Source organism: Bos grunniens, chromosome 1 (assembly GCF_055505025.1).
Source record: "Bos grunniens cultivar Pamir isolate PY7600 chromosome 1, Bosgru_T2T1.0, whole genome shotgun sequence".
NCBI lineage: Eukaryota > Metazoa > Chordata > Mammalia > Artiodactyla > Bovidae > Bos > Bos grunniens.
This window is the reverse complement of record NC_141165.1, coordinates 90326672-90352628: the sequence shown is the minus strand read 5'-3', so window position 1 is coordinate 90352628 and position 25957 is coordinate 90326672. Positions and strand designations below refer to the sequence as shown.

The 25957-nt window shown below is 43.4% G+C and overlaps 2 protein-coding genes and 1 long non-coding RNA gene across 11 annotated transcripts in view; 1 reads left to right on the top strand and 2 right to left on the bottom strand.

Annotated features, from left to right (window-relative positions):
• The window catches only part of PARP9 (poly(ADP-ribose) polymerase family member 9), a 29678-nt gene extending 24669 nt beyond the window's left edge, over positions 1-5009 (bottom strand). For 5 of the 9 annotated variants that reach the window (XM_086403209.1, XM_086403235.1, XM_086403274.1 and 2 more), the window contains exons 1-2: positions 4871-5009; positions 4215-4536 (exon numbers count right to left, since the gene is read on the bottom strand). The gene's annotated coding sequence lies outside the window, so the exon portion shown is untranslated. Of the gene's footprint in view, positions 1-3143; positions 3201-4214; positions 4537-4870 lie in introns of all 9 variants that reach the window. The other 4 variants (XM_086403218.1, XM_086403242.1, XM_086403227.1 and 1 more) reach the window with 2 other exon arrangements.
• On the top strand, positions 5007-14820 carry DTX3L (deltex E3 ubiquitin ligase 3L). Its single transcript, XM_086403288.1, has 5 exons — positions 5007-5228; positions 6249-6451; positions 9641-11176; positions 11580-11797; positions 12658-14820. Exons 1-5 carry the CDS (start codon positions 5039-5041, stop codon positions 12725-12727), a joined length of 2217 nt encoding a protein of 738 aa, XP_086259414.1. The 5' UTR covers positions 5007-5038; the 3' UTR covers positions 12728-14820.
• A 5431-nt stretch (positions 14821-20251) lies between these two features.
• LOC147379884 (uncharacterized) lies at positions 20252-25406 on the bottom strand. The gene is made up of 3 exons (XR_015164623.1): positions 25275-25406; positions 24502-24588; positions 20252-20682 (listed from the first exon to the last, which is right to left on the bottom strand). It is a non-coding gene; the product is annotated as an uncharacterized LOC147379884 (long non-coding RNA).
• Between the last annotated feature and the right edge of the window lie 551 nt (positions 25407-25957).

The following is a 25957-nucleotide window of genomic DNA, read 5'->3' as shown; positions in this document are numbered from 1 at the left end:
AGTCAAAAGAGAAAGAAAAAAGAAAACCAGCCTATGAATGAGTGAAGACCCCTGGACAGTGCCTGAAGAAAGAGGAAACTGTATTTGTGCCTGTGGGGATATACATCATTGAATTTGTGATAAATATCCCTGATCTAATTATAAAGGGGATTATGTGGATAAAAATCAGAAACCCTGGGAAAACACATTTTAATGATTTTTCTAACATAATTAAAGACTGGGGAGAATAAGAATAAAAATGCTTAAAGACACAGCTGCTCACACCTGTTGCCACATAGTTGCCTGAGGCCCTCTGAAATCATTTCTAATGCTTTTGCAAAAGGAAAATTTTGTACAGCTACCTGCAGTATCAGAGCACTATTATTAAATGTCAGGAAAAGCAAGTCCAAGTACTATCCTAAAATGCAAGGAGAAGACACATTTTTGCCTCCAGAGGGCACTGCTGTTTTCATAAAAGAAGGAAAACTGAGAGCTTCTGCTGTGGGCTTCCGGTGGGTTTTTGCTTTTGATGTGCTATGCTGTGCTTAGTTCTTAGTCGTGTCCGACTCTTTTGCGACCCTGTGGACTGTAGACCACTAGGCTCCTCAGTCCATGGGATTTCCCAGGCAAGAATACTGGAGTGGGTTACCATCTCCTTCTGCAGGGAATCTTCCTGACCCAGGGATGGAATCGACATCTTCTGCATTGCAGGCGGGTTCTTTGCCGCTGAGGCATCAGGGAGTTTTTAAGGCATTGGGACAGACTGGTCAGTATGGGGCGGCACTCTTTTAACCCCAAAGTAATTAGAAACAAGGAAAGGAGCATATGGCCCCAAACACTCAATCTCTTCTATTTTAACAGCAACAACAGCAACAAAAGACTTCCCAACTTTTCATTGCTGGTCCTACTATGTTCCTTTCTCTTCATGGGCAGCTGAAGGAGTTGACTCTCTGTCCGTCCGCCTGCTCAGCCCACAGCAGTCTGGCTCCCAGTTCACACCAAGCCTTCTCTGAAACTGCTCATCAGTGTTTTCCAGGTGGCTAACCCCAGTGGACTCTCCTCTCCTCTTTCCTACTCTTTATTTGGCCCTTCTCTATAGTTTCATTCATTTCATGACCTGATTCCTGAACCTCTGCTTTTAGGCTTCTCCAATGCCATCTTCCCCTGGTTCTTGTCACCTCTCACTTTGCCTTTACAGACCTTTCAACTGGATTCAACCTTCATCAGCTGTCCCAGGATTTTATGAGAGGCACATCTCAACTCTTTCTAAATACTCTCCAAATGTGATCTCATCTACTCTCATGACTTCAGCTCACCAGCTGCAAATATGATTCCCATACCTGTAACTCTAGGCTATGGCTCTCCTGAGCTGAATTTTTCAAGTCTACCTGAACGTCCCATAATTCCCTCAACATAGCCTCTGAAAATCTGGATCCATAATCTCATCTCCACTCCCCACATTGCTACCTGCTTCTAAGTTGCTTCAGTCGTGTCCGACTCTGTGCGACCCCAGAGATGGGAGCCCACCAGGCTCCCCCGTTCCTGGGATTCTCCAGGCAAGAACACTGGAGTAGGTTGCCATTTCCTTCTCCAATGCATGAAAGTGAAAAGTGAAAGTGAAGTCACTCAGTCGTGTCCAACTCCTAGCAACCCCATGGACTGCAGCCCACCAGGCTCCTCCGTCCATGGGATTCTCCAGGCAAGAATACTGGAGTGGGGTGCCATTGCCTTCTCCAACATTGCTACCTACCCTCACCCAATCCCTCCAAAATCCATGCTTTATATCCTGGATTCCACAGCTTGGTAAACAATACACCATTTATCTACTCAAGTCAGAAATCTAGAATCTTCTCTTCTGTTTCATATTCAGTTCATCACAGGGCCCTGTCCACCTAAATCACGGTAGGATGTGGCCCTACCCTCCTTGCCCACAGATAACACTTCACTTCACAGCTTTCAGGGCTCCTTGACTGAGCTATGGCAATACATTCTCTTTAAAGACTTAAATGTACGTTATTTTATGCTTTATTGTTTGAATAGTTACCAGGTACATTTACTGGTTCAAATTTAGAACATATAAACGGCTCCCTCCTACTCCCCTCACTAAATCCCCTTCCCAGAGGCAATCAATGCTATTAGCTTCGCCAATATCCTTCCAGGAGCATTTTTACACAAAAGGTAGCATTAAAAAAAAAAAAAAAAACTCTCATAAAGTATACATTTATTGAGAAGCACTGTCTGCTCAAAACCTTCAACAGACTCCATTGCCTATGGTAAAGCTCAAGCTCTTCAGCCTGGCATCCAAGGGTCTCTTTGAAATTTCAGTTTCCCTGCCTCCCTTTTACATACCTAACGCTCCCACAGAACTTCAGTGCTATGAAATGGCACTACTTATGCTCTCCAAACTCTCCTTCACCTCTGGGCCTTTGCCCTCTTGGGGAGGAAGCTCTGGGACACCAGCTTTGGGCAGAGTGCTCCTCAGAGCCTGGGCCCATCCTCAAAAGGTAGCATCTAATATGCACTATTTTGCATCTTACCTTTTCTATTTAAGGTATCCTAGAGATCTTTCCATGTTAGCCTATATTCCATCGTATAGATGCATTGTAAGCTATTCAACTACTAGTAAAATCCCATGGACAGAGGAGCCTGGTAGGCTGTAGTCCATGGGGTCGCTGAGGGTTGGACACGACTAAGCAACTTCACTTTCACTTTTCACTTTCATGCTTTGGAGAAGGAAATGGCAACCCACTCCAGTGTTCTTGCCTGGAGAATCCCAGGGACGGGGGAGCCTGGTGGGCTGCCATCTATGGAGTCGCACAGAGTCGGACACGACTGAAGTGACTTAGCAGCAGCAGCAGCAACCCCTATTATGGACACTTGCTATGTGCTGTGCTTAGTTGCTCAGTTGTGTCCAACTCTCTGCAACCTCGTGAACTGTAGCCCACCAGGCTCTTCTGTCCATGGGGATTCTCCAGGCAAGAATACTGGAGTGGGTTGCCATGACCTCCTCCAGGGGATCTTCCCAATCCAGGGATCGAACCCAGGTCTCCTGCATTGCAGGCAGATTCTTTACCATCTGAACCATCAGGGAAGCCCTTATGGACACTTAAGTGGTTCCTAATCTTTTGCTATTATAAAAAAGGCTGAAAAGAACAACTTAGTACATAGGTCACTTCACAGAGGTGCTAATCAATCAACAGGACAAATTCCTAGAAGTGGACCTGCAAAATAAGAATGAATATGCAGTCATAATTCTGATAGTACAGCCAAATTGTTCTGTATAAAGACTCACCCATTTACAGTCTTACCAGACATGTGCAAAAACTTTATCTCTGACCTCTCCACCTCCATTCACCCTTGCATGGAAATGTGTCCTCCACATCATTGCCAACACCACCTTTCTAAAATGCACATCTGATGAATCACTCTCCTGTTTGCCCTACTTATCTGTCTTCCATATCTCCCTATTGATCTTCAAGACTTTTCGACATTTAGAACTGTGCTGTCCAGTGTGGGCCATTAGCCACGTGCAGCTCTTGGAGCACTTGAAATGTGGCAATGTGGCTAAGCACAACTGAAAGATGATGCAAATGTGAGATAACACTGGATTGCAATGACCTACGATGACAAAAAAGAGTGTAAAATATCTCCTTAGTAAGTTTTTAACATTGATTATATGCTGAAATGATTAATTTAGGATATTGTGACCAAAAGAACATAAAATTAAAATTATTTTCACCTGTGTGTACTTTAAAAATTCTAGCTATTGAAAAATCTTAAATTAATATGTAGCTCACACTATATTTGCTCCTCTGTCCTTGGAGCTCTCCAGGCAAGAATACTGGAGTACTAGAGTTGGTAGCCATTTCCTTCTCCAGAGGAATCTTCCCAACCCAGAGATCAAACTCAGGTCTCCTGCATTGCAGGCAGATTCTTTACCATCTGAGCCACCAGGGAAGCCCAATATGTCTATTAGACACATTATATTCCACTAGACCCTTCCTCTGTCATCTCCCTTACTCATCACATCCTTTCCAAAGCCTCCGTGCTACGTCTGTGCTTCACATACGGTGGTCCCTATGCCTTTGATGAGCCCCATCCCTCCCTCTCCTTCTCTCTTTTAAGATTCTGCTTTACTTTAGACTTCCTCTTGAGGGGTTTGAGAGATTTTGCTTCTTGAGTCACAAGTCTGACTCCAGTTACCAGCAGATGAGGTGTGGTGCCTCGGCTCTCACCTTTATTCCGTAGTACACAGGGCAGCCCTGCAGTTCAGTGCATACGTGCTCAGTCCTGTCTGACTCTTTGCGACTCCATGGACTGTAGTCCACCAGGATCCTCTGTTCACGGAATTTTCCATGCAAGAATACTGGAGTGGGTTGCTATTTGCTATTCCAGGGGATCTTACCCACTCAGGGATGGAACCCTTGTCACTGGGTCTCCTGTATTGGGAGGCGGATTCTTTAACCCTGAGCCACCAGGGAAGCCCCCATGAAGTTCAGCATTGTTGGCTAAATGGAGAAAGGAGGGCGGAAAAGCCCGAAGAGCCAGTCTGAAGTACTGCGTGAGAGAGAGGTAACAGGTGATATGGCATAATTCAGGTGAACAAATTCAAATTTTTTGGAATGTAGGTAAGTTTAATCTGAACTTAGCATGTGAATTACATTTTCCCTGCAAATAACAGTAACAATAAGAGTTAAAAGGAATCACAAACTCAGGAGAAACTTTCTCTGACTTGAGCATCTGCCCCGTCTCCATCCTCCCAGGGGAAGCCCAGCACTGGGCGCCAGTCCCTCGCGCGCCTCTCCCCGCCCCTGGCGCGAGGCCGCAGGAGAGGACCCCCGGGAAGTCTCTGCGCCCACCCCCCGGGGAACAGAGAATGGGACCTACTCACCGGGCAGTCCGCGGCCAGGAGGGCGGCGAAGAGAGGAGGGGGTGCGGCTCTGCCGGGAACCGAGAAGGATCTTCGGGAAAGCGAAACTGAAACTTTGCGCCCCAGGGCGGCCCCGGCCCAGCCCAGCTGCGTCGCCGCCTCTCGCGGCGCCATCCCCGAGCGACAGCCATGGCTTCGAGCCTCTGCCCGCCGTCCCCGCTGCTCGTGCGGGCGTCCCATCCCTGCACGCGCCTCCAATGGAAGCTGGAAAAGTACTTCCAGAGCCGGGAATCGGGCGGCGGGGAGTGCACCGTCCTGGCCCTGGACCCCAGCGACCCCAACTCGAACACCTTCCGGGTGCAGTTCAACAAAAGGGCGGGTGAGCTGAGGGCCGGGGCTGGGTGGCAACCGCCGTCCCTGGAGGGGCCCCCCGGGCGTTCCATGCAGACCCAGTTCAAGCTTATCTAGGACAGAGGGTGGGAGAAAGTCTGGTACCGTTCGGTGGGAGCCAGTAAGTGGGGGCTCCTGCTGACAGACGCAACCCCAACGCAGAGGACACAGCGCTGAAGTGCCCAGTCTCTGACCTGGCTTTTACTTGTCGGGGTCCCGGTGTTGACAGAACACCCGTGCCGCCCCCAGACCCCTCTGTCACTTAGGTATTTCACTTTGATGTTTTTCATCATTATTCCATTGATTTGTTTTTTAGAATTGCAAGAGTTATAGATACTAAGAAAAGGGGAGAAAATAATAAAGAAGAAAACACCCAGAGAAAAACAATATGAATATTTTGGTGTATTTCCTCCTGGCCTTTTCCTCTGAGTGTCAGCAAACATATATGTAGTTATAAACCTGAATCTACTGTTTGATTCCTGCTCTTCTCACTTGATTTATGATGAGCATTATTCCATGACATTGAAATGGGAAGCTGGTGACAGTTTCAGGAATGTGACTTCTAATGAGTGGATGATATTCCATTAGCATTAAGCTTTCCTTTCTACAGTATAACTTAAGCTGCCTTCTTTGGAGTTTTGGGACTTTCCTGCTGACTCAGCTGCAATAAAGAATCCACCTGCAATGCAAGAGATCCCAGTTTGATTCCTGGGTCAGGAAGATTCCCCTGGAGAAGGGAAAGGCTACCCACTCTAGTACTCTGGCCTGGAGAATTCCATGAACTGTATGGTCCATGGGATGGCAAAAAGTTGGACACGACTGAGTCACTTTCTTTTTTTTGGAGTTTTGAATAGGCTCCTCACGCTCTAGTTAACCCACCATTCCAGGATACAGGGAGCAGCCCTTACTGTGAGGGTGCTGGGGCAAGGTACAGATGCATGAGTAAGAGGGTTATTTGAAATTGCTCTCATTTCTATGTGTATGTGTATATTTAATGTCTCCACCGAAGGTAAGGATGGCGTGTTGAAAAAAGGAAAGCACCAAATTGTGGTTGACAACCAACCTGTGACTATTTTCCTGGAACCCAATGAAAATGCAGAAGAGAAGACCATAATGTCTTCTTCAACACAGCCACAAAAAGGGGCAAGGCACGGTGAGAAGCCTCCAAATGTAAAGGACATTCATAATGCTGTGGACTCCTGTCTCCCGAAGGTAGGTATTGAAGGGAGCTATGAATGTTCCTGCAACTTCCTCTCCAGTCCAAGAACCATTTGCTGAGGATTTATTATGAGCCTGGCACTGCTGTAGACATTGGGAGACAGCTGTGCTTAGTTGTTCAGTCGTATCCGACTGTTTGTGACCCTATGGATTGTACCCTGCCAGGCTCCTCTGTCTGTAGGGATTCTCCAGGCTAAAATACTGTAGTGGGTGGCCATGCCCTCCTCCAGGGGATCTTCCCAACCCAGGGATCAAACCCAGGTCTCCCACATTGCAGGTAGATTCTGTACCATCTGAGCCACCAGGGAAGCTGAGAGGTACACAGAGGTGAACACAACAGACAGGTCCCTGCTGGGGATGGAGAAGTACATAGACAATAAGCAAGTAAACAAAATAACCAAAGTCATTTCAGAGAGTGATATGTGCTAAGAAGAAAATAAGGGATTTTGCCTTAGAGAGTGACAGGGCTGGGGCAAGGAAAGAGAAGGAGTTTGTGGTATTTCTGACCAGAAGTCACTGAGGAGATGACCTTTGGCTTGAGAATTGAATGATGTTCAGAAGGGACCAGCCATGCAGAGACATTTGACAAATCAGAATCAACTGCCTGCTATGTGCCAGGCACTGTCACAGGAGCCAAAGGTACAGCCAGGAACAAGCAGACCCTGCCCTCAGGGACCTTACGTTCTAGGGAACCAGATAATAATAGTAATCATATAGATAGGGAATAAAATATCTACCAGTGATAAATGTCTGCTAGGAAGAACAAAGCAGAATTTGTTGTTGTTTAGTCACTCAGTTGTGTCCGACTCTTTGCAACCCCATGGTCTGTACCCCACCAGGCTCCTCTGTCCATGGGATTTTGCTGGGAAAATCCCATGGAGTGGGTTGCCATGCCCTCCTCCAGGGGATCTTCCAGACCCAGGGATTGAACCTGCGTCTCCTGCATTGGCAGGCAGATTCTTTACCACTGAGCCTCCAGGGAAGCCCATAAAGCAGGATCAGATCAGATCAGATCAGATCAGTCACTCAGTCGTGTCTGACTCTTTGCGACCCCATGAATCGCAGCACGCCAGGCCTCCCTGTCCATCACCATCTCCCGGAGTTCGCTCAGACTCACGTCCATCGAGTCAGTGATGCCATCCAGCCATCTCATCCTCTGTCGTCCCCTTCTCCTCCTGCCCCCAATCCCTCCCAGCATCAGAGTCTTTTCCAATGAGTCAACTCTTCGCATGAAGTGGCCAAAGTACTGGAGTTTCAGCTTTAGTATCATTCCTTCCAAAGAAATCCCAGGGCTGATCTCCTTCAGAATGGACTGGTTGGATCTCCTTGCAGTCCAAGGGACTCTCAAGAGTCTTCTTCAACACCACAGTTCAAAAGCATCAATTCTTCGACACTCAGCCTTCTTCACAGTCCAACTCTCACATCCATACATGACCACAGGAAAAACCATAGCCTTGACTAGACGAACTTTGTTGGCAAAGTAATGTCTCTGCTTTTGAATATGCTATCTAGGTTGGTCATAACTTTCCTTCCAAGGAGTAAGTGTCTTTTAATTTCATGGCTGCAGTCACCATCTGTAGTGATTTTGGAGCCCAGAAAAATAAAGTCTGACACTGTTTCCACTGTTTCCCCATTGGATAAATGATAGTAAAGGACTACTATTTTAAATAGGATATTGGGAAAAAACCTCTCAAATGAGGTGACTTCTGAGTAGAGACATGAACAAAGTAAGGGAGCTAGCTAAGTGGATTTCTAAGGGAAAAAGATTTTAGGCAGAGGGGAAATAACAAGTGTAAAGCTGACACAGCCACCCCCACCCCCAACACACCCAGACAGGAGCTTATATCCCGAGCCCAGAAGCTTCAAGGAGGGAGGCCAGTGTGGCTGGAGGGCAGAGAACAAGAGAGCGAGAGAGGACCTTGAAGAGGTAGCAGAAGTCTGGTCTTTGAGGGATGAAGGTCAGGACTTCGGATTTCAACTTAGATATTAGGAGAATCCTTAGGTCGTTTCGAGCAGGGGGGTAGAGTGAGCTGATTCACATTTCTCATGGATCCCTCTGACTGCTGTGTGGAGGTCTGAGTCTAGGAAAATGCGGAAGTGGAAGGTCAGAGTCCAGTTAGGAGGGGCTGTAGTGAGCCAGGTGCCAGATGACATTGGCTTGGACTCTGGGTGGTCCTGATGGAGGTGTGAGAAGTAGCTGGATTCAGGAAACATTTTGAAGGAAGATCTAGAGGAAAAGTGTTACATGAGGAGGGAACAGCTTACGCAAAGACTTTGAGGGAGAACAAAACATTAAACAAAATCTTGCTTTTATATTATGTTCAATTTGCCACTGTCCTTTTTTTTTTTTTTTTTTTTGCCTAATCTGGGGTTTCTCTCATATTTGAGTTTCTAAAGGCCACGGTTTAGAGGGACTAGCAACATTGCATGCAGTTAGGGGGCTAGTTTTGTTTTTTGTTTTTTGTTTTTTTTAAAGGAGGAGCATAGGAGAGAAAAAACAATAACAGGAAAAAACTTAATCCTCACATGTATGGCCCCCTCCTAGGCTCACACCCTTTAGTCAGAAACATAGCAATTTACCAAGAAAATGAAGTGCCTACCTAACCTCCTTCCCTGGTGGCTCAGAGGTTAAAGTGTCTACATCCAATGCAGGAGACCCGGGTTCAATCCCTGGGTCAGGAAGATCCCCTGGAGAAGGAAATGGCAACCCACTCCAGTATTCTTGCCTGGAGAATCCCATGAAAGGAGGAGCCTGCTGGGCTACAGTCCACGGGGTCCCAAAGAGTCGGACACGACTGAGCGACTTCACTTTTTCACTCACTTCACCTACCTTCCACCCGACTCGTCAAGGTCAAATCAACAGTGGCAGCTCTAGAATCCAAACTTACTGTCCTTGGGATTTTTAGAAATGTTAATGCCCAGATTCTACATTTACATCACAATCTCTGAAGATGGGCCTGGGCCTCAGCTGTTTTTCCTCCCTGGGCGATTCCAGTGTGCAAACAGGGCTGGCTATTTTATCAGGGCAAGAGTGCCTCTGGGCTGCAGTACATTGCCTGCTCTGCAGAAAGGAATTGAAAGAAGTCGTCGTGGTTATTTCTCTCATCTCTAGACATTCTACTGAGAGGAGAACATAGACCTGGATGTTTAATATATTTTATTTGTTCTCTTTTAAAATTTCAGATCTTTCTTACTGTCACGGCAGAACTGAACTGTCAACTGTTCTCTAAAGAGCAAAGGGACCTCATCACTGTTCACTGCCCCAACGTCAAACGAGTGAAGGACCACGATGGAACTGAGAAAATCTGTGGTAACTTCAGAGATATTGAAAAAGTACATGGCTTCTTAAGTGAACTGCTCCTGGAAAGGGAGCAGAGACATGAATCTTCCCCTTTGACATCAGAGAGGGAGCCACTCAGTCAGCAGGACAGGAACAGCTGTGTTTCTCCCTTCGAACCAGAAAGCAGGTCAGAAGAAAAAAGCTGCCGTTTTGAAGTTCCCTTGGCTTTCTTTGAATACTTTACACACTCCTACCCTGATAAAATAGCCTCCATAGAGAAAAAATTTGGTACAAAAATAAAAAGTCAGGCAAGTTCTCCGAATATGGTCTATTTAGACTTCACCTCCAGTCGATCAGGTGACCTCGAAGCAGCTCACAAGAATTTTGTTGGAGAATTTCAGAAGTGTGTAGAGACTCTGAAGCAGGAATGTGTTGCCGTAGCAGACAGTAAGCAGGCAACCAAAATCAAGGAGGAGTTAAATCACCACTTTGCAAAGCTCCTCATAAAGGAGAAAGGAAGAGAATTAACTCTCCTTGGGACCGCAGATGACATTTCAGCTGCCAAAGATTTTCTTGACTCAAAGAATTTTGAAAGTCTTGTCAAGCCACCTGTGAAAATATTGACTCCTAAGCACATGATGAAGGGAATTGAGGTTGATACCGCTCACTATAAGCTTTTAGAAGCAGAATTATCCCAGGAGATATCAAAGATAGAAAAAAAGTACAACACTCAAAGTAACATTTTGGGGATAAATCAGAAAACCTGCATTCAATTTGAACCCAAAACCAAGGATTTGGATCTATCCATACATGCTTATTCAAGTTTCATCGACACCTATCAATATGTCTCTTGTCAGATTACGAGAGAAGTTCTTTCACTGAAACTTTTGGGCAAGGAGAGAAAACACTTATATGGGACAAAGTTCTCTGATGATTTTAGGAAAAGGCATCCAGATATACACTTTGTGCTAAATCGAGAGTCAATGACTTTGATTGGGTTGCCAAATCATCTTACAAAGGCAAAACAGTATGTCTTAAACAGATGTGGGGTGTCTCCATCAGCTACAGAGAAATGGAATGAAACACTCATGGACACTGATAGTCATAATTCAAAAACAGCTCCGCCAACATTGCAGCACCCCGCCAGTTCTGAGGTGTCAGAAATGAATAAGGAACAGGACATGTGTGCCATCTGTTTGAACACCATTAGCAACAAACAAGTGCTTTCAAAGTGCAAGCATAAATTCTGCAGCCCTTGTATCCAGGCAGCCTTCTCATATAAGCCAGTCTGTCCTGTGTGCCAGACTTCCTATGGTGTCCAGAAAGGGAATCAGCCAGATGGAAGAATGAGTACCTTTGTTGTAAGAAGTTCACTTCCAGGTTATGAATCCTGTGGCACCATTGAAATTACTTATGATATTGAAGGAGGCATACAGACAGTAAGTGTTTCTGAGTTCCATGAATTTCTTTCCAGTAAACTGAGATTATCAGAGCAACAGGGACTGTTCTATTACCAATTGGCAGAAGATTTCCCAGACAGTTAAATGCTTATTTATAAAGTTCACTTTGTAAGTAGTAAAAAGTACTTTGTTTACTTATAACAGGTATCTTTCTTGTCTATTAAGGCAGAGAAGGGATGGGTGGTGATTGTGCGTTGGAAGGAGGATTGTATTCCCAGAATGAATTTGGGGAAAGAGGAGAAATATGAATTATCTGGGGAATATGAGCAGACCTTCAGTGCTCTTGTTTTTTGTTTGCTCTATCTGCATATGAACACATCTACACATGTAGTGAAATTTAGACACGGATGTTTTCATGTGACATTTTCTTGCCTTCATACAGAAAGAACACCCAAACCCAGGGGAGAGATTTTCTGGAATACGGCGAACTGCATACTTGCCTGATAACAAGGAAGGAAACGAGGTTTTGCGTCTGCTTCGTAGGGCCTTTGACCAAAAACTGATTTTCACAGTGGGGGAGTCTCGAACATTAGGAGTCTCAGGTGTCATTACATGGAATGATATCCACCACAAAACATCCAGGACTGGAGGATCACAAAGGTGAGAACCTTTTGAAACAGAATGGCTGCTAAATAGAATTTAGAGGTCATAAAACATGGCAATTTGAAGATGTGACTGTAAGGAGACAGTTTATATCAGTGAGACTGGATGCAGTATTTTGACAGATGCTAATCAGGGATGATAATCTCAAAGACAGAAAGACTGGTTCCCATGACCTTCTACCTTCCAACCACAAAGTATCATACAGTTCATAAATTTTGCATCAAAGGGGAGTGGATCTTCAGAATGCAAGTAAATGGTATCCAAGGTGATTTAATTTGGTATAATTTTAATATTCCACATCTATTTGAAGGGTAGAGCCTAGGAATGTCACTGTGCCTTCTTTTAAGATCACCCTTTCTTCTACCCTCCTCTCCTATGAGTCCAGTAGAGATCCTAAATTCACTTGACTAATAGAACTCTAGAAAAGTCTTAGTTAATGGTAATGGAAGTTGTATCATGGGCAATCCAATTGCTCTTTATGAAATTCAGATAGAATAACTCAGACCCTTGGTATTCAAAAGGGAATATATCCTGACTTAATTCCCCAAATTTGAAAATCTTCCTATAGCAAAATGATTACCCTCCATAAAAATATAGTATATTATAACTTTATGAGAATCATTGCTTAACCATGAGCTGAAATTAAAGTCTTGTTAGAAGGCAGATCCTGGGCAGGTAGCTAGACCTATTCACCAGCTAAATGATTCACCTCAGCACACTTACAAATGATTATCAGTCATTGGCCTTCAGGATGGTTTGTAAATATCCGCAACTCTGAATGTTAATGCCAAGGACCTACTGTACAGATTTTTTAAAAAACATCTGTGGTGAAGCTAAGGGCATGTTTTCTTCTGCAGGTATGGTTATCCTGATCCTGACTATCTGAAACGTGTCAAACAAGAGCTGAAAGATAAAGGAATTGAGTAAAAAGACTGTATTAAAAGGATGTCTTGAGCCAAGCTTCCAAAGGCACAGTTGAAGTAGAGTAAATTCTAATCTAAATCCTTGAGTAAAAACACCTTAAACATTTTTTCATCTCAAGAAGTGGTTTGTATATGCAAGGTTGTCATTTCTGGAGTGTTATATTTTATGGATGAAAAAAGCCCCAGAGATCTTTGTAATTTTGCTGCAGAGGTATTGCACCTCATTCACATGTCATCACTGTTGGGGTTACAGGGGTGAAGTGCTGTGAATTGCAATCACCTTCTGTGTTGTTCAGCTGAAGTACTCGATGCCAGTTGATCCTCCTTTTATTGCTATCTCTGTGATAGTCCTTTAGTTTGGTTTGTTTGCCCTTTAAACTCTATCCTAAGAGTAAAATCCTAATCTGAATGGAGGCAGGGGAGGGGAGGAAGGCTTTGGTTGTGAAAAATTAGAGAACCACATTCCTCTGCCTATCCCATGGCCAGGACAGAAATTGAGCAACCTTTGGTAATAAATGGAATCTCTCTCTTTAAGTTGCTCCGTCATGTCCACATCTTTGCAACCCCATGGACTATAGCCCTCCAGGCTCCTCTGCTCATGGGATTTTCCAGGCAAGAATACTGGAGTGGGCTGCCATTTCCTTCTCCAAGGGATCTTCCTGACCCAGGGTTCAAGCCTGGATCTCCTGCACTGCAGGCAGATTTACCATCTGAGCCACCAGTGTTTGGGACACAGAACCTAGTGTATAGTTGATGCTTAATAAATTTTTGCTGCCTGACTCAAGTTGGTAATAACCCAGCAGAGAAATATATATTCCCTAAATCTTTGGCAGAGCTCTTGGAAGCCATTGGCTTTGGAAGCCATTTCTGGAGTCCTCACCACTTATTGGGGAAAATGAGTTTGTTACTCCAGAACTTATGGCCTCTGAACTCTGACTGGCCAAACTTTGTCCTTGCTCCCTGCTGATCCTTCTAATCTGCCAAATGGTGTGCACTTCCCCTGCCATAGTAATGCTACACATCTCTGAGCGTTTTTTCTCTCTGGACATTATTGTACTTTTATATTACGCTACTTTGAGTTTTAACAGATAAATCACAAAAATGCCCATAGACTATCATTTTCTCAGTAACTGTAGCCCCCACAGCACTTTCTCCTTCCTTTTGCTAAGTCCCACCATGTCATGCTTTCTCCCTTAAATTATTTCTCTCTCATAATGACTGAACAGAGAAAAGGCTCGAGTTGCACCTACTGTAAGAAATGTCAACATGCCAAAATTTACTTCTAAATGGTTTTCCAGCTCACAAGTTTTAATAGCAAACTATCTCATTATCCATGTTCCAGTCTTTTTCCAAAAATGATGAATGAGATGCTATTTTCTTAAAAATACATGCATACAATTTTTTGGTCAGACAGTAATAGTTGATATTGTATATTTATTTTGTCCCCTTTATAAGAACTTTGTATCTGGGCTGTTGATACTATTAGTATCCCCATTTTATAACTGAGAAAGCTGATGTGCAGAAAGGGTAAGTACCTTGACAAAGGTCCCATGATAAGTAGCGGTGCTGTAATTTGAAGGAGTTAGGGTGATTCCAAGGCTTTTATGCCCAGAGTTGTACTGCCTCCTATAGGGGTCTTCTCCTCCATGGAGAAGCCTGAGGAGTTCCCATTATTCTGAGCTTCTCTCAGAAATGGATTCCTGCACAGTACTCAAAGTAGATTTCCTCTGAGGAAATCCTATTTGAAAAATTTTAAACCCCAAAATTTTAAATTTTGTTCAGAGAGTTGAGGAAATTTAAGGTAAATGGTAATTATATATCAGATTAGATGTTTCAAATCAGATTAGATGTTTAGTTTTTGGTGATTCATTTAAGTCATAGAGTTATAATTAGTTGTTTTGTGTCTATGGGTATGTTAGTTAAATTTGCTTCAAAAAAGAAAAGTTTGGTTCCTGCTAAGATCTGGATCCTTGATTGCAACGTGTGTGCAAGTTTCATAGTGTGAGTGGTTGTCAAGCCTTTGGATTACTGCTTTTGCTCTGTGGAAGGTATTATTATCAATATTTGCTATAAATAAAGTTATTTCCATTTTAGGAACATATTGTCTGTGTTCTTTTCCATTTCCTTTTTCTTTTTCCTAAGGTTGAGATTCTGGGTATTTCCTGCAATACATTCAGTGTGCAGCATACCACTTGGGCAGATGCCTTTGCTTGGGTTTGTGTATGTGTGCTCAGTCGCTTCAGTCATGTTCAACTCTTTGTGACCTATGGATTGTAGCCCACCCAGCTCCTCTGTCCATGGGATTCTCCAGACAATACTGGAGTGGGTTGCTATGCCTTCCGCCAGGGGATCTTTACGACCCAGGCATTGAGCCCATATCTCCTGTGTCTCCTGCATTGCAGGCAGTTTCTTTACCCACTGAGCTACCTGGGAAGCCCAGTTGTGTGTGTAGCTGTTGCTAAGTAGTATCACAATAGACTTAACTACTATTAACTTCACTGCTGCCATGTTCAACTGTAAAAATCACATTTCTTATTATTTTTCCTCTTTAACACATAGGTTACTACAAAAGTAAAAGTCAGCTGCAGGGTTTCACCTCTTCTCTCCTAAGAAAGCATACATAGTAACCTATCAGAGCACACTTGTCCCTCCTGGCTCCAACAGTTTTCATTTCACCTTTCCAGCATTAAAACTGCATTACCCAGATGGCTCACTGCTGCTGCTGCTGCTGCTGCTAAATTGCTTCAGTCGTGTCCGACTCTGTGCGACCCCATAGACGGCAGCCCACCAGGCTTCCCCGTCCCTGGGATTCTCCAGGCAAGAACACTGGAGTGGGTTGCCATTTCCTTCTCCAATGCATGAAAGTAAAAAGTGAAAATGAAGTCGCTCAGTCGTGTCCAACTCTAGCGACCCCATGGGCTGCAGCTTACCAGGCTCCTCCGTCCATGGGATTTTCCAGACAAAAGTACTGGAGTGGGGTGCCATTGATGGCTCACTAGGCTCTGGCAAATCAAGACACCTTTGTCTCCAAAGGAAAAAAAGAGAATTATGAGTAATACTGAGATAGTTGATGTTTCCCTAAAGACAGTTTCTGCACAATTTCAGTGTGTGGGATTTTCCCCTAAGCAATCCAACACCAGCTGAGTGTCCTTCAGTTCAACTCAAATCTGACACTATCTGGAGATAGCATCAGATTCCACAGGTAAGGGCCCAGTCTCACAAAACTGTCCTCCCTTTCAGGAGCCAATTACAAGTCTAGATTGTTCCTGTGCTTCTGACTAAATGGCTATAAAATCAGAGGTTCCCAGACCTCCTCCTTGGGCTCAATTAATTTGCTAGAGCAGCTCACTGAAGTCAGGAATCCAGGTTACTTACTAGATTACGGTTTACTATAAAATGATATAACTCAGGAACAGCCAGATGGAAGAGATTTTGTTGTTCAGTCGCTCAGTCATGTCCAAATCTTTGCGACCCCAAGACTGCAGCACTCCAGGCTCCTCTGTCCTTCACCATCTCCTAGAGTTTGTTCAAACTTATGTCCATTGTGTTGGTAATGGAAGAGATGCATATGGGGAAAGGTCATGGAACTTCCATGCCCTCTCTAGGTGCACCACAAAACTGAGCAGAACACCGTAGGGTCCTCTTGGGTAAAAAGCCTTTTCGTGTCCCCCATTTCTTGTTGGTAGGGAGAACATTTCAGCCTCCCAGATCTTCCCTGTGTTTTAAAGGGAAGGGTCAAATAGTTGCTAATTAGAGTGAGGGGATGCAGAAACAAAGGAAAGGAGGTCAAGAAACAGTTGTACAGTAATGGTCAGGGTCCTAGTTCCTCCTCAAGGGATACACAAAAGAATCTGATACATACCTCTATCCACAAAATAATCAACACTCTATAATAGGAATAGAAAAGAGTTTTATTTGAACCAAACTGTGGAATATAGCCCAGAATATAACCCCTCAGATAACACTGAGACTTGCTCAGGAGAAGCATGGTTTTTAGGACATAAATTTAAAATGGTGTCTCTCCTCCCCTGTCTACCAGGAAGACTTAATCACTGGAAACAACTTTAGACCCATAGCAGCCTAGAGATGGCACTGGAAAAATCTCATAACAAGTTCTACTAACTGGTCTTTGTCTACCACTAGTTTTCCCATGCATTTGCCCTCCCATGATTTGCTGCCCATAGAGACTCAAGGTCCTTTTCCTTTGACTTATTACTCCTCTAAAAATTTATTGTTCTTTTGCTAAGATGCTGTATAAGCTCAAGTTCTAACCGAATCTTTGAAATTCTCATCTCTGGGTACTCCCATGCGTTACGTGTGTGATGCACATGTTAATAAACTTCTGTTTGCCTTTCTCTTGTTAATCTGTATTTCATCAGTCCTATTTACAGGGCTCCAGGCAGAGAACCTCAAATGGGTAGAGGAAGAGATTTTTCCTCCCCTAATAGAAGTATGTCAAATAAGTAAATGTTAAAGGTGTTAGCTAAAGCTCCTGTGCGTACTTGTAAGCTTAGTTGCTCAGTCACGTCTGACTCTTTGCGACCCCATGGACTGTAGCCTGCCAGGCTCCTTGGTCCATAGGATTCTCCAGGCAAGAATACTGGAGTGGGTTGCCATTCCCTTCTCCAGGGGATCTTCCTGACCTCGGGATCAAACTCAGGTCTCCTGCATTGCAGGTAGATTCTTTACCATCTGAGCCACTAGTGAAGCCCAAAGCTCCTACAGTCTATATACAAATGTATATAATAGACATATATAAGTGTGTGTGTGTATATGTGTACAATAAATACATGGTATATAAATGTATCAAGCCAAGCAAATATAACACTGTACACCTTAAACTTATACAGTGTTGTTGGTCGATTATATCTCAATTTAACTTTTTTTTTTTTTTTTGGTTTTTAAAATATAAGAAGGTGGACTTCCCTGGCAATCCAGTGGTTAAGAATCCGTGTTTTCAAGGCAAATTTGATTGGGTAATCAATGGGTTTGATTGGGTAACTAAGACCCCACATGCTGCATGGCACAGCCAAAAATAAATAAATAAAATATAAGAAAAAACAATTAAAACGTTTAAGGTGAAATGAACTTTTTTTCAAGTGGGATGGATTAGCCAGTGACAGCCAGCACTCATACCTAAAACAAACAGAAAATTGAAACACAATAGAGAAATCGTTTGTTTTAAGGTAAAAGAGAGCTGCTAAGTCAAGAAGAACTGGAGAGGCTGAGACCCCAGAAAGGGAGAATTTTGAAGAGGGAGGGCTGAATTTTGCAGCCACTTCACCCAGGTGTTAGTTGCTGATTCTGGGCATGGGCCCGAGGCTGATAATTCCATGTCTCACAGCCAGGGAACACCACTGCTGGGAAACAGACCAGCAGAGCTATGGGAGATCTGAGAGGTTCCTTTAGGGCATCTGTTAAATTCTGGGGATGCATGAGTCAAGAGCTCTTAAAACAGAAGCAGAAAGCCTCTGAAGCAGAATAGAGTCTTCCAAAATCTTGTGAGACAAGGATTAGAATTCTGGACTCACCAGGGAGATTTCTGCTGAAAATCCTGAAAAGACAGGAGCAAAACTGAGGTAGACTGAGCCTTACCAGGGCGCAACTCAATCTCAACTCAGCCTAGGACATTATTGGATTCAGGTGACCTGCCACTGATTAGAAACAAAATGCTTCATAGAATTAATGTGATTTTGGCTTTATGTTGAAATATAAATGGAAAAGAATATCAAAAAGTATTCTAGATTCAAAAGGACTTATGAGAAGAATTTGTCCTAGCAGACATTGAAATCTATCAGCAACCAATTTGACACTCCTGGTATAAGAAAATATCAATAATGAGAATATTAAAAAGACTCACACTTTCCCCAATACTCTTCAAAAAATTCCAGGTGGAATGAAAGTTAAATACTTAAAAGCCAAAACAAATACACTCTCATGAATGTGAACAGACTAGCGCTAGGGGAAATCACTTTTTGACTTTTGATGGAATAGAAATGAAAAAAAGATGGACAGGTTCATTACTTAGTTTTAGCTTTGATGGAATGAACATCCATCAATAAAGCTAAGATCTTAAAAATCCAGAGAAATGGAGAAAATGTTTGCACACAAACACAGAAGTTCAAACTGAGAAGAATAAAGAGCGCATATAAATAGGCAAAAATACTAACTGCCCATCAAACAAACGATTAAAATTCAATCATACAAGAAGAAACATGATCTTAAATCATGATTTTAAAACTACGCAGCCAACTTTGTTGGTAAAATAGCTGTAAAATACACCTACTGTGAAGTTTCATTTTGTACCTAAAATAGAACAAGAAAAACTTCTGAAAAGTGATAAAACTCAAAGCCTGCAAGGCTTGAGGAAAGCAGATATCATGCGTTAATGACAGCAATGTAAAGAAAGCCAGTCTTTCTGAAGGGTAAAATGGCACTTTACTGAAAGAATCATGAGTATGTTCCAGCACCCCATCCCACTAAGTAATGAGATTTATCCTGAAGAAATAATGTTTAATAAAAAAACAAAAGTAGACATATACAATGTTTGTTTTATGATATTAAAATACCAAAAGAAGTGAAGATCCCAACAGTGCTGAAATATAGAAACTATCTGTGGTATATCAAAATAACATATATACTCTAGTGATACACTGAAGATATAAAGATGATGCAGGAAATAGAAGACATTTGGTTAAATCATGTTACATTAGAGCTTCCCTGGTGGCTCAGAAGATAAAGCGTCTGCCTGCAATGCAGGAGACCCGGGTTCGATCCCTGGGTTGGGTAGATCCCCTGGAGAAGGAAATGGCAATCCACTCCAGTATTCTTGCCTGGAGAATCCCATGGACAGAGGAGCCTGGCGGGCTACAGTCCACGGGGTCGCAAAGAGTCAGACACAACTGAATGACTTCACACACACACACACATGTTACATTAAAGGAATAATACCAAATTATATATGTGCTGTGTGTTAAGTTACTTCAGTCATGTCCAACTCTTGGCGACCCTATGGACTGTAGCCCGCCAGGCTCCTCTGTATGGGATTTTCCAGGCAAAAATACTGGAGTGGGTTGCCATCTCCTCCTCCAGGGGATCTTATCCACCCAAGTATTGAACCCACATCTCCTTCATTGGCAGACAGATTCTTTACCAGTGAGCCACCTGGGAAGCCCAACTAAATGTTGATTCTTGTCATTTTCCTTGAAAGTTTTCTGGAATGTGTATGGAAATAGGATCTCTTGGGCAGGATACAACACCAGCTAAGAAAGAAATAAAGGAAGTTCAATTGCTTTTCAGCTCAAAAGAAGGTTTGGCTTTAAAATATGTTGACAAGTTCTTATAAATACTCCTCCTATAAGGGGGTGGAGTCTATTTCTCCTTTCCTTGAATGTGAGATGGCTTTAGAGACTCACTTTGACTCGTTTCTAATGAATAGAATGTTGGATAGCAGACACTGCATAACTTGAGGGCTAAGTCATAAAAATTGGTACAACATTGGTCTCTCTCTTCTCTCTTTCTCTTTCCCTCCTTGTCCCTCTCCACATCCCTTAGGAGCTAAACTGCCACGTTAGAAGTCCAGTGATCCTGAAGCTGCCAGGCCGGAGAGACCACGTAATGAGATCACGTGTTCATGGTGATGCCAGAGGAGCCTCAGTTTTTTAGTTATCCCAGCCTAGAAGGCAATGGCAACCCACTCCAGTACTCTTGCCTGGAAAATCCCATGGACGGAGGGGCCTGGTTGGCTGCAGTCCATGGTGTCGCTAAGAGTTGGACACGACTGAGCGACTTCACTTTCAATTTTCACTTTCATGCATTGGAGAAGGAACTGGCAACCTACTCCGGTGTTCTTGCCTGGAGAATCCCAGGGACGGGGGAGCCTGGTGGGCTGCCATCTATGGGGTCGCAGAGTCAGACACGACTGAAGCGACTTAGCAGTAGCAGCAGCAGGGACCAGACCTGTGTGAATAAAACAGCCTTTGAGATGACTCCAGCCTCACCCACAGTCTGACCACAATCATATGAGAGACCTTGATGAAGACTGTCTACCTGAGTCCAGAATCTTGCAAGATGATAGTAACAAGTGATCGTCATTGTTTTATATCACTATATTTTGGGGAGGGTTATCAAACAGCAAAAGATAACTAGAATAATGTACTCAGCACTCACTGTGCCAAGAATTTTTAAAAGTTAGGTTCATTGCTGAATATAAAAATAGAATAATTTTGTAGCTACACTGCACAGCTTGTGGGATCTTAGTTCCCTGACCAGGGGTTGAACCTGGGCACTCAGAAGTGAAAGTGCTGAGTCCTAACTTCTGGACCACCAGGTAATTCCCAAGAGAGTAATACAGACTGAAATGTTTTTACATTCGTGCCTTGATTTCACTGGTTATGTCAATTAGGGAAGATGGATATGGAAGATAGAGATTTTTTATTTATTTTAATTCAGGTGTATGACTGACTAACAGAAATAAAAAATGTACCAAACCTGTTCGATGGAACAAAGACTTCTAGAATGTAAGGGTTTTAACATACACACCTTCTTGTATGTTGACTAATTCACAAGACTGTACTTTCAGACCAATGAAAATGTAATACCCAAATACCTTGAATTTGATACTGCAAGGAGGAAGGACACCACGGATTTCTTCAGAAGGCTCTCTAGTTGGGCTATGAAAGACAATGGATTGACTGAGCAGACGGCTCTTGTTCCCAGTTGCTGATCTGCCTTCATTCAATGGAATGACAAGATGCTTCAAAATGTCATACCCAATTATGTGTGTGTGTGTGTGTGTTAGTCGCTCAGTTTTGTCTGACTCTTTGTGACCCCATAGACTGGTCAGGCTCCTCTGTCCATGTAATTCTCCAGGCAAGAATACTGGAGTGGGTTGCCATCCCCTTTGCCAGAGGAATCCCAGTCTCCTGTGCTGCAGGCAGATTTTTTACCGAGCCACCAGGGAAGGAAATGGCAACCCAGTCCAGTACTCTTGTCTGGTGAATTCCATGGACAGCTGAGCCTGGCAGGCTACAGTCCATGGGGTCGCAAAGAGTCAGACATGACTGACACTACTAGTGCTTACTTCTGTCTGATGGTCTACACCTGTAAATTGCAGTGCTCAATTACATGCTTTCCTTATTTAAAGCCAGAAGTAGCCATATTTACTCATTAAGTTAAGTGAATGAAAACTTTGTGATTTATCAAGAAGACAAAGGATAGACTTTTAAGGGCTAAAATCTACTATTAACCATTTGCATATAACTGATACAATCTTGGAGCAAGAGTTGGTAACCATTATTTCCAGTGCATTTTCTTCTTTCTTTCTTTCTTCTTCTTCTTTTTTTTTTCAGCCACACTTTGTGGCTTGTGGGATCTTAGTTCCCTAACCATGGATTGAACCCAGGTCCAGTGGTGAAAGCAACAAGTGTCAACCACTGGACCAGCCAGTGTATTTTCTAGGGAACCCCAGAAGGAAGCCTTCACCTCACCTCTCCTCATCACCCTCTCCCTACCTTCTCCATCAAAAAAGGATGGGATGCAGCTCAAGCAGTGCTTAGTGGGAAAATTATAACATAACATTAGTGCTTATAATAAAAAAAGAAGGGTCTCAAGTCAATGGTATAAATTTCTGTCTTAAGAAACTAGAAAAAGAGCAAGTTAAACCTTGCTCTTTAAACAAACCAAAGAAAGACAATAATAGAGATAAAAGAAGAAATCAATGCAATAAAAAATATAGAAAGAGTAGAAGGAAAAAAATCAATAAATCTGTAAGCCAGTTCTTTGAAAATATCAATAAATTAATAGGCCTTTCTTTTTACTATATAACAGCATAAGTTAAACATATGAAGTCAGACAGTATGTGATACTGGTTATATATTCATCTTTTTATCCTATATAACCCTGAAAATAAATTTTACTGGCAAGTACTATTAAATTTATTTTTTAAAGATGAAAAAACCAAGATTTGTAGATTTTTATTAATTTGTCCAAGGTCACATAGCTGGTAAAATACAGAATAAGTCTTTAACCCAAGTCTGTCTGACCCAGGTCTCAATTATCATATTGCCCTAACTATCAATATCTTGAAGAGGATACAAGAGTGTCTATCCAGACACCATTTTAGGAATGACTAACCTTTCTCTCAGCTGCTAGAAACATCTGCTGCTGACAGGTCACAGCTGCATCCCTCACTGGAAGTTCATCTGAGCCTGCAGAGAACTGCCTCTGCCAAGACTAGGTGATGTTTTCAGGTGTAGGCAACTGAATATAAAACTAAAAGAAGTTTTAACAACAAGGACATTTACTGACTCAGTAAGAAATCTGGAGGTAGGTGGTTCTAGGGCTGATTCTGTACCTCAATTACACCGTCAAGGATCTGGACTCTTTCTCTCTCTCCAATTTGCCATTCTCAGTGTTTCTGAGGCATTGGCCTTCATGGTTACAAAATGGCTGCAGTATCTCCCATCAACATATCCCAACTGATTACATCCCCCAAAATGTAAGGGATTCCCTTACAAGGGATTTCCCATTGTGTCTCTATATAAGGAGGGGGGAAAAAAGTATTTTCTAGAAGCAGAATTCCCTTTCTATCTCTTTGCCTAGAACTGGATAAAATGGTCATGCCTAAACCAATTCTATAAGAAGGGAATAAGATGAGTAAAATTGACTTAGCCCAACCATGAGTCAAGTGTGTGTCTGAAAGGGCATTTGCTTTACCTAAGCACTTTGCTCCTAACAAGGAAGGGGAGACTGCCTCTGAGAAAGCAGCCAACCTACTCAAAATGTCTGTAACGCTTAGCAAGGACTAACTAAATTAAAGTGGTTATAGTATAAGACAAAATGGACTTCAAGGCAATGAGAATTAATAAAGGAGAAAGAACAGCACACATTAATGACAAAAAGAAACACTTTACTTGGATGATATAAAGTCTTGAATTGATATACCCTTAAATTAAGCAAAAGCAAAAGAAGATAAGGGAAAAGTGGCAAAATTACAAGGGGAAGTTAACATATCACCCACCACATGAGAGATCCCATTTCCCCCTCACACCCTCACTATCACACTTTGCTATTTGGACCACATAAGTTTGAACTGTGGTGTTGGAGAAGACTCTTGAGAGTCCCTTGGACTGCAAGGAGATCAAACCAGTCAATCTTAAAGGAACTCAGTCCTGGATATTCATTGGAAGTGTTAGGTAGTTAGAATAGGGAAAAGGAGTCCAAAATGGTGGTGGCTAAAGACAAAGAAGGGAAAAGCCCACAAAAATAGAACAGAGGAAGGTCAAAGAAAGGTCCGAGGACTGGAGTGAGGACTTCAGGTAGAACAGCACTCCTGACTAAGCCCAATTTGCATAGGGCAGGCCCAGGGGGAAGAAAAACATATATAAAAAGAGGAGCCAAAGGGCTCCCCCCCTACCCCCCACTGTGTGCATGCGCTCTTTTTCTTTCTCTCCCTCTCCCTCTCTCCCCCACTCCCTCTCTCTCTCCCCCCCCCCAACCCCCGCCCACTCACGCTGGCACACTCCTCAACTCTCTTCTCTTCGTGTCTTTGGGTTGGCATGACTTCACGCTTCTAGGATGGATTCTCCTGCTATCTTCTAAATAAAATTGAGCTGTAACACTGATTGTCTAAGAGCTATAACATGGTCTGTTTGAGACCTGAGAGCTATAACACAGTCTGTCCAAGCCCCGAGAGCTATGACATGCCGAGGGGGCTTTAATGTCCATCACTCCAAATCTTTGTTGTGACAAGACAAAAACTGAGGAGCATACACTCACCTGACAGAAGGGCTGATGCTGAAGCTGAAGCTCCAATACTTTGGCCACATGATGCGAAGAACTCACTCACCGGAAAAGACTCTGATGCTGGGCAAGATTGAAGGCAGGAGGAAAAGGGGATGACAGAGGATGAGATGGGTGGATGGTATCACTGACTCAATGGACATGAGTTTGAGTGGGCTCTGGGAGTTGGTGATGGACAGGGAAGCCTGGCGTGCTGCAGACCATGGGGTCGCAAAGAGACAGACATGATTGAGCCACTGAACTGAACTGAACTGAAGTGTATCCTCAGTGTATCCCTCACCAATCTGGCATGCAGAGCTTAGCTTCACTGGTCTAGCCATTCAAGTCAAGTGAAAGTCGTTCAGCAGGGTCCAACTCTTTGAGACCCCATTGGGGTCTCAAATTGGTCTCCAATTGGACTATACGGTCCAATTCTCCAGAATACTGGAGTGGGTAGCCTTTCCCTTCTCCAGGGGATGCTCCCAACCCAGGAATCGAAACCAGGTCTCCCACATTGCAAGCAGATTCTTTACCAGCTGAGCCACAGGGGAAGCCCTTGATCTCCTTAAATGACTTTATTTGGGGAAAATATACATTAGGAATTACTATACTGAGAGGGGGGGGGGCATTGGAGACATCCCCGTGTAAGTTTGAAGATGAAACTTCTACAAGGGACCAGAGCACAGGGAGTAAGTCCACCACCTGGTGTGTGTCCATCAGGTGACGCTCTGAGGACTGAAATTGAAGAGGTAAAAGGCAGGGTAGCTTACCTCACTTCTCAGGTCACATCCTTTTTAGAGAAGCATTTTTGGGAGCAAAAGTGAGGCAAAGAGTTGGGTATGAGGTGCTCACAACTCTGATTCAGGACAGATGGGAATGCCACCCATTTCCCAGTATATACTTCAGTGGGACAAATGGGTGGCAGGGCGGCGGGGGGAACTGCTGCGGGCTTGTAGAGAACTTGAAAGGGGAGGCTGACGCTAGATTATATAAGTTTGTAGAGAAGTTGAAAGTGGGACCTTAGATGAAGCAGAGAAAGGGAAGTTCAGCCCAAAATGCAGATATGGGTTGTTCTATTAAGATCATCTGTGACTCTTGGTTGGCAAGAGAAACAAAGAACAGCCATGTAAATGTGGCCACATCCCTGCTGGAGTCTGCAGCCCTGACAGGATGCTTGCTTTCTCGGAAGGAAGTGAGTTTCAGGAAGCAAACACCCCATGGGGACAAAGAATTGAGAGAGAGTAAGAGCGACTTAGCAGCAGCAAGCACACTGCTGGAGGAGGGAGGCTGTGGGTTCAACAAGTGGAAGTGGGCAAAACAACTGAGGAGAAAAGACAAAGTACTTCAGGGGCTAATGATGTTTGCAAGTTGTTACTCTTAGAATTACTTTTTTCCTTGTCTTTTAAGATCTGACATCCTAATTCCTCTGATAGATTTTTTCCAGTGATGATAG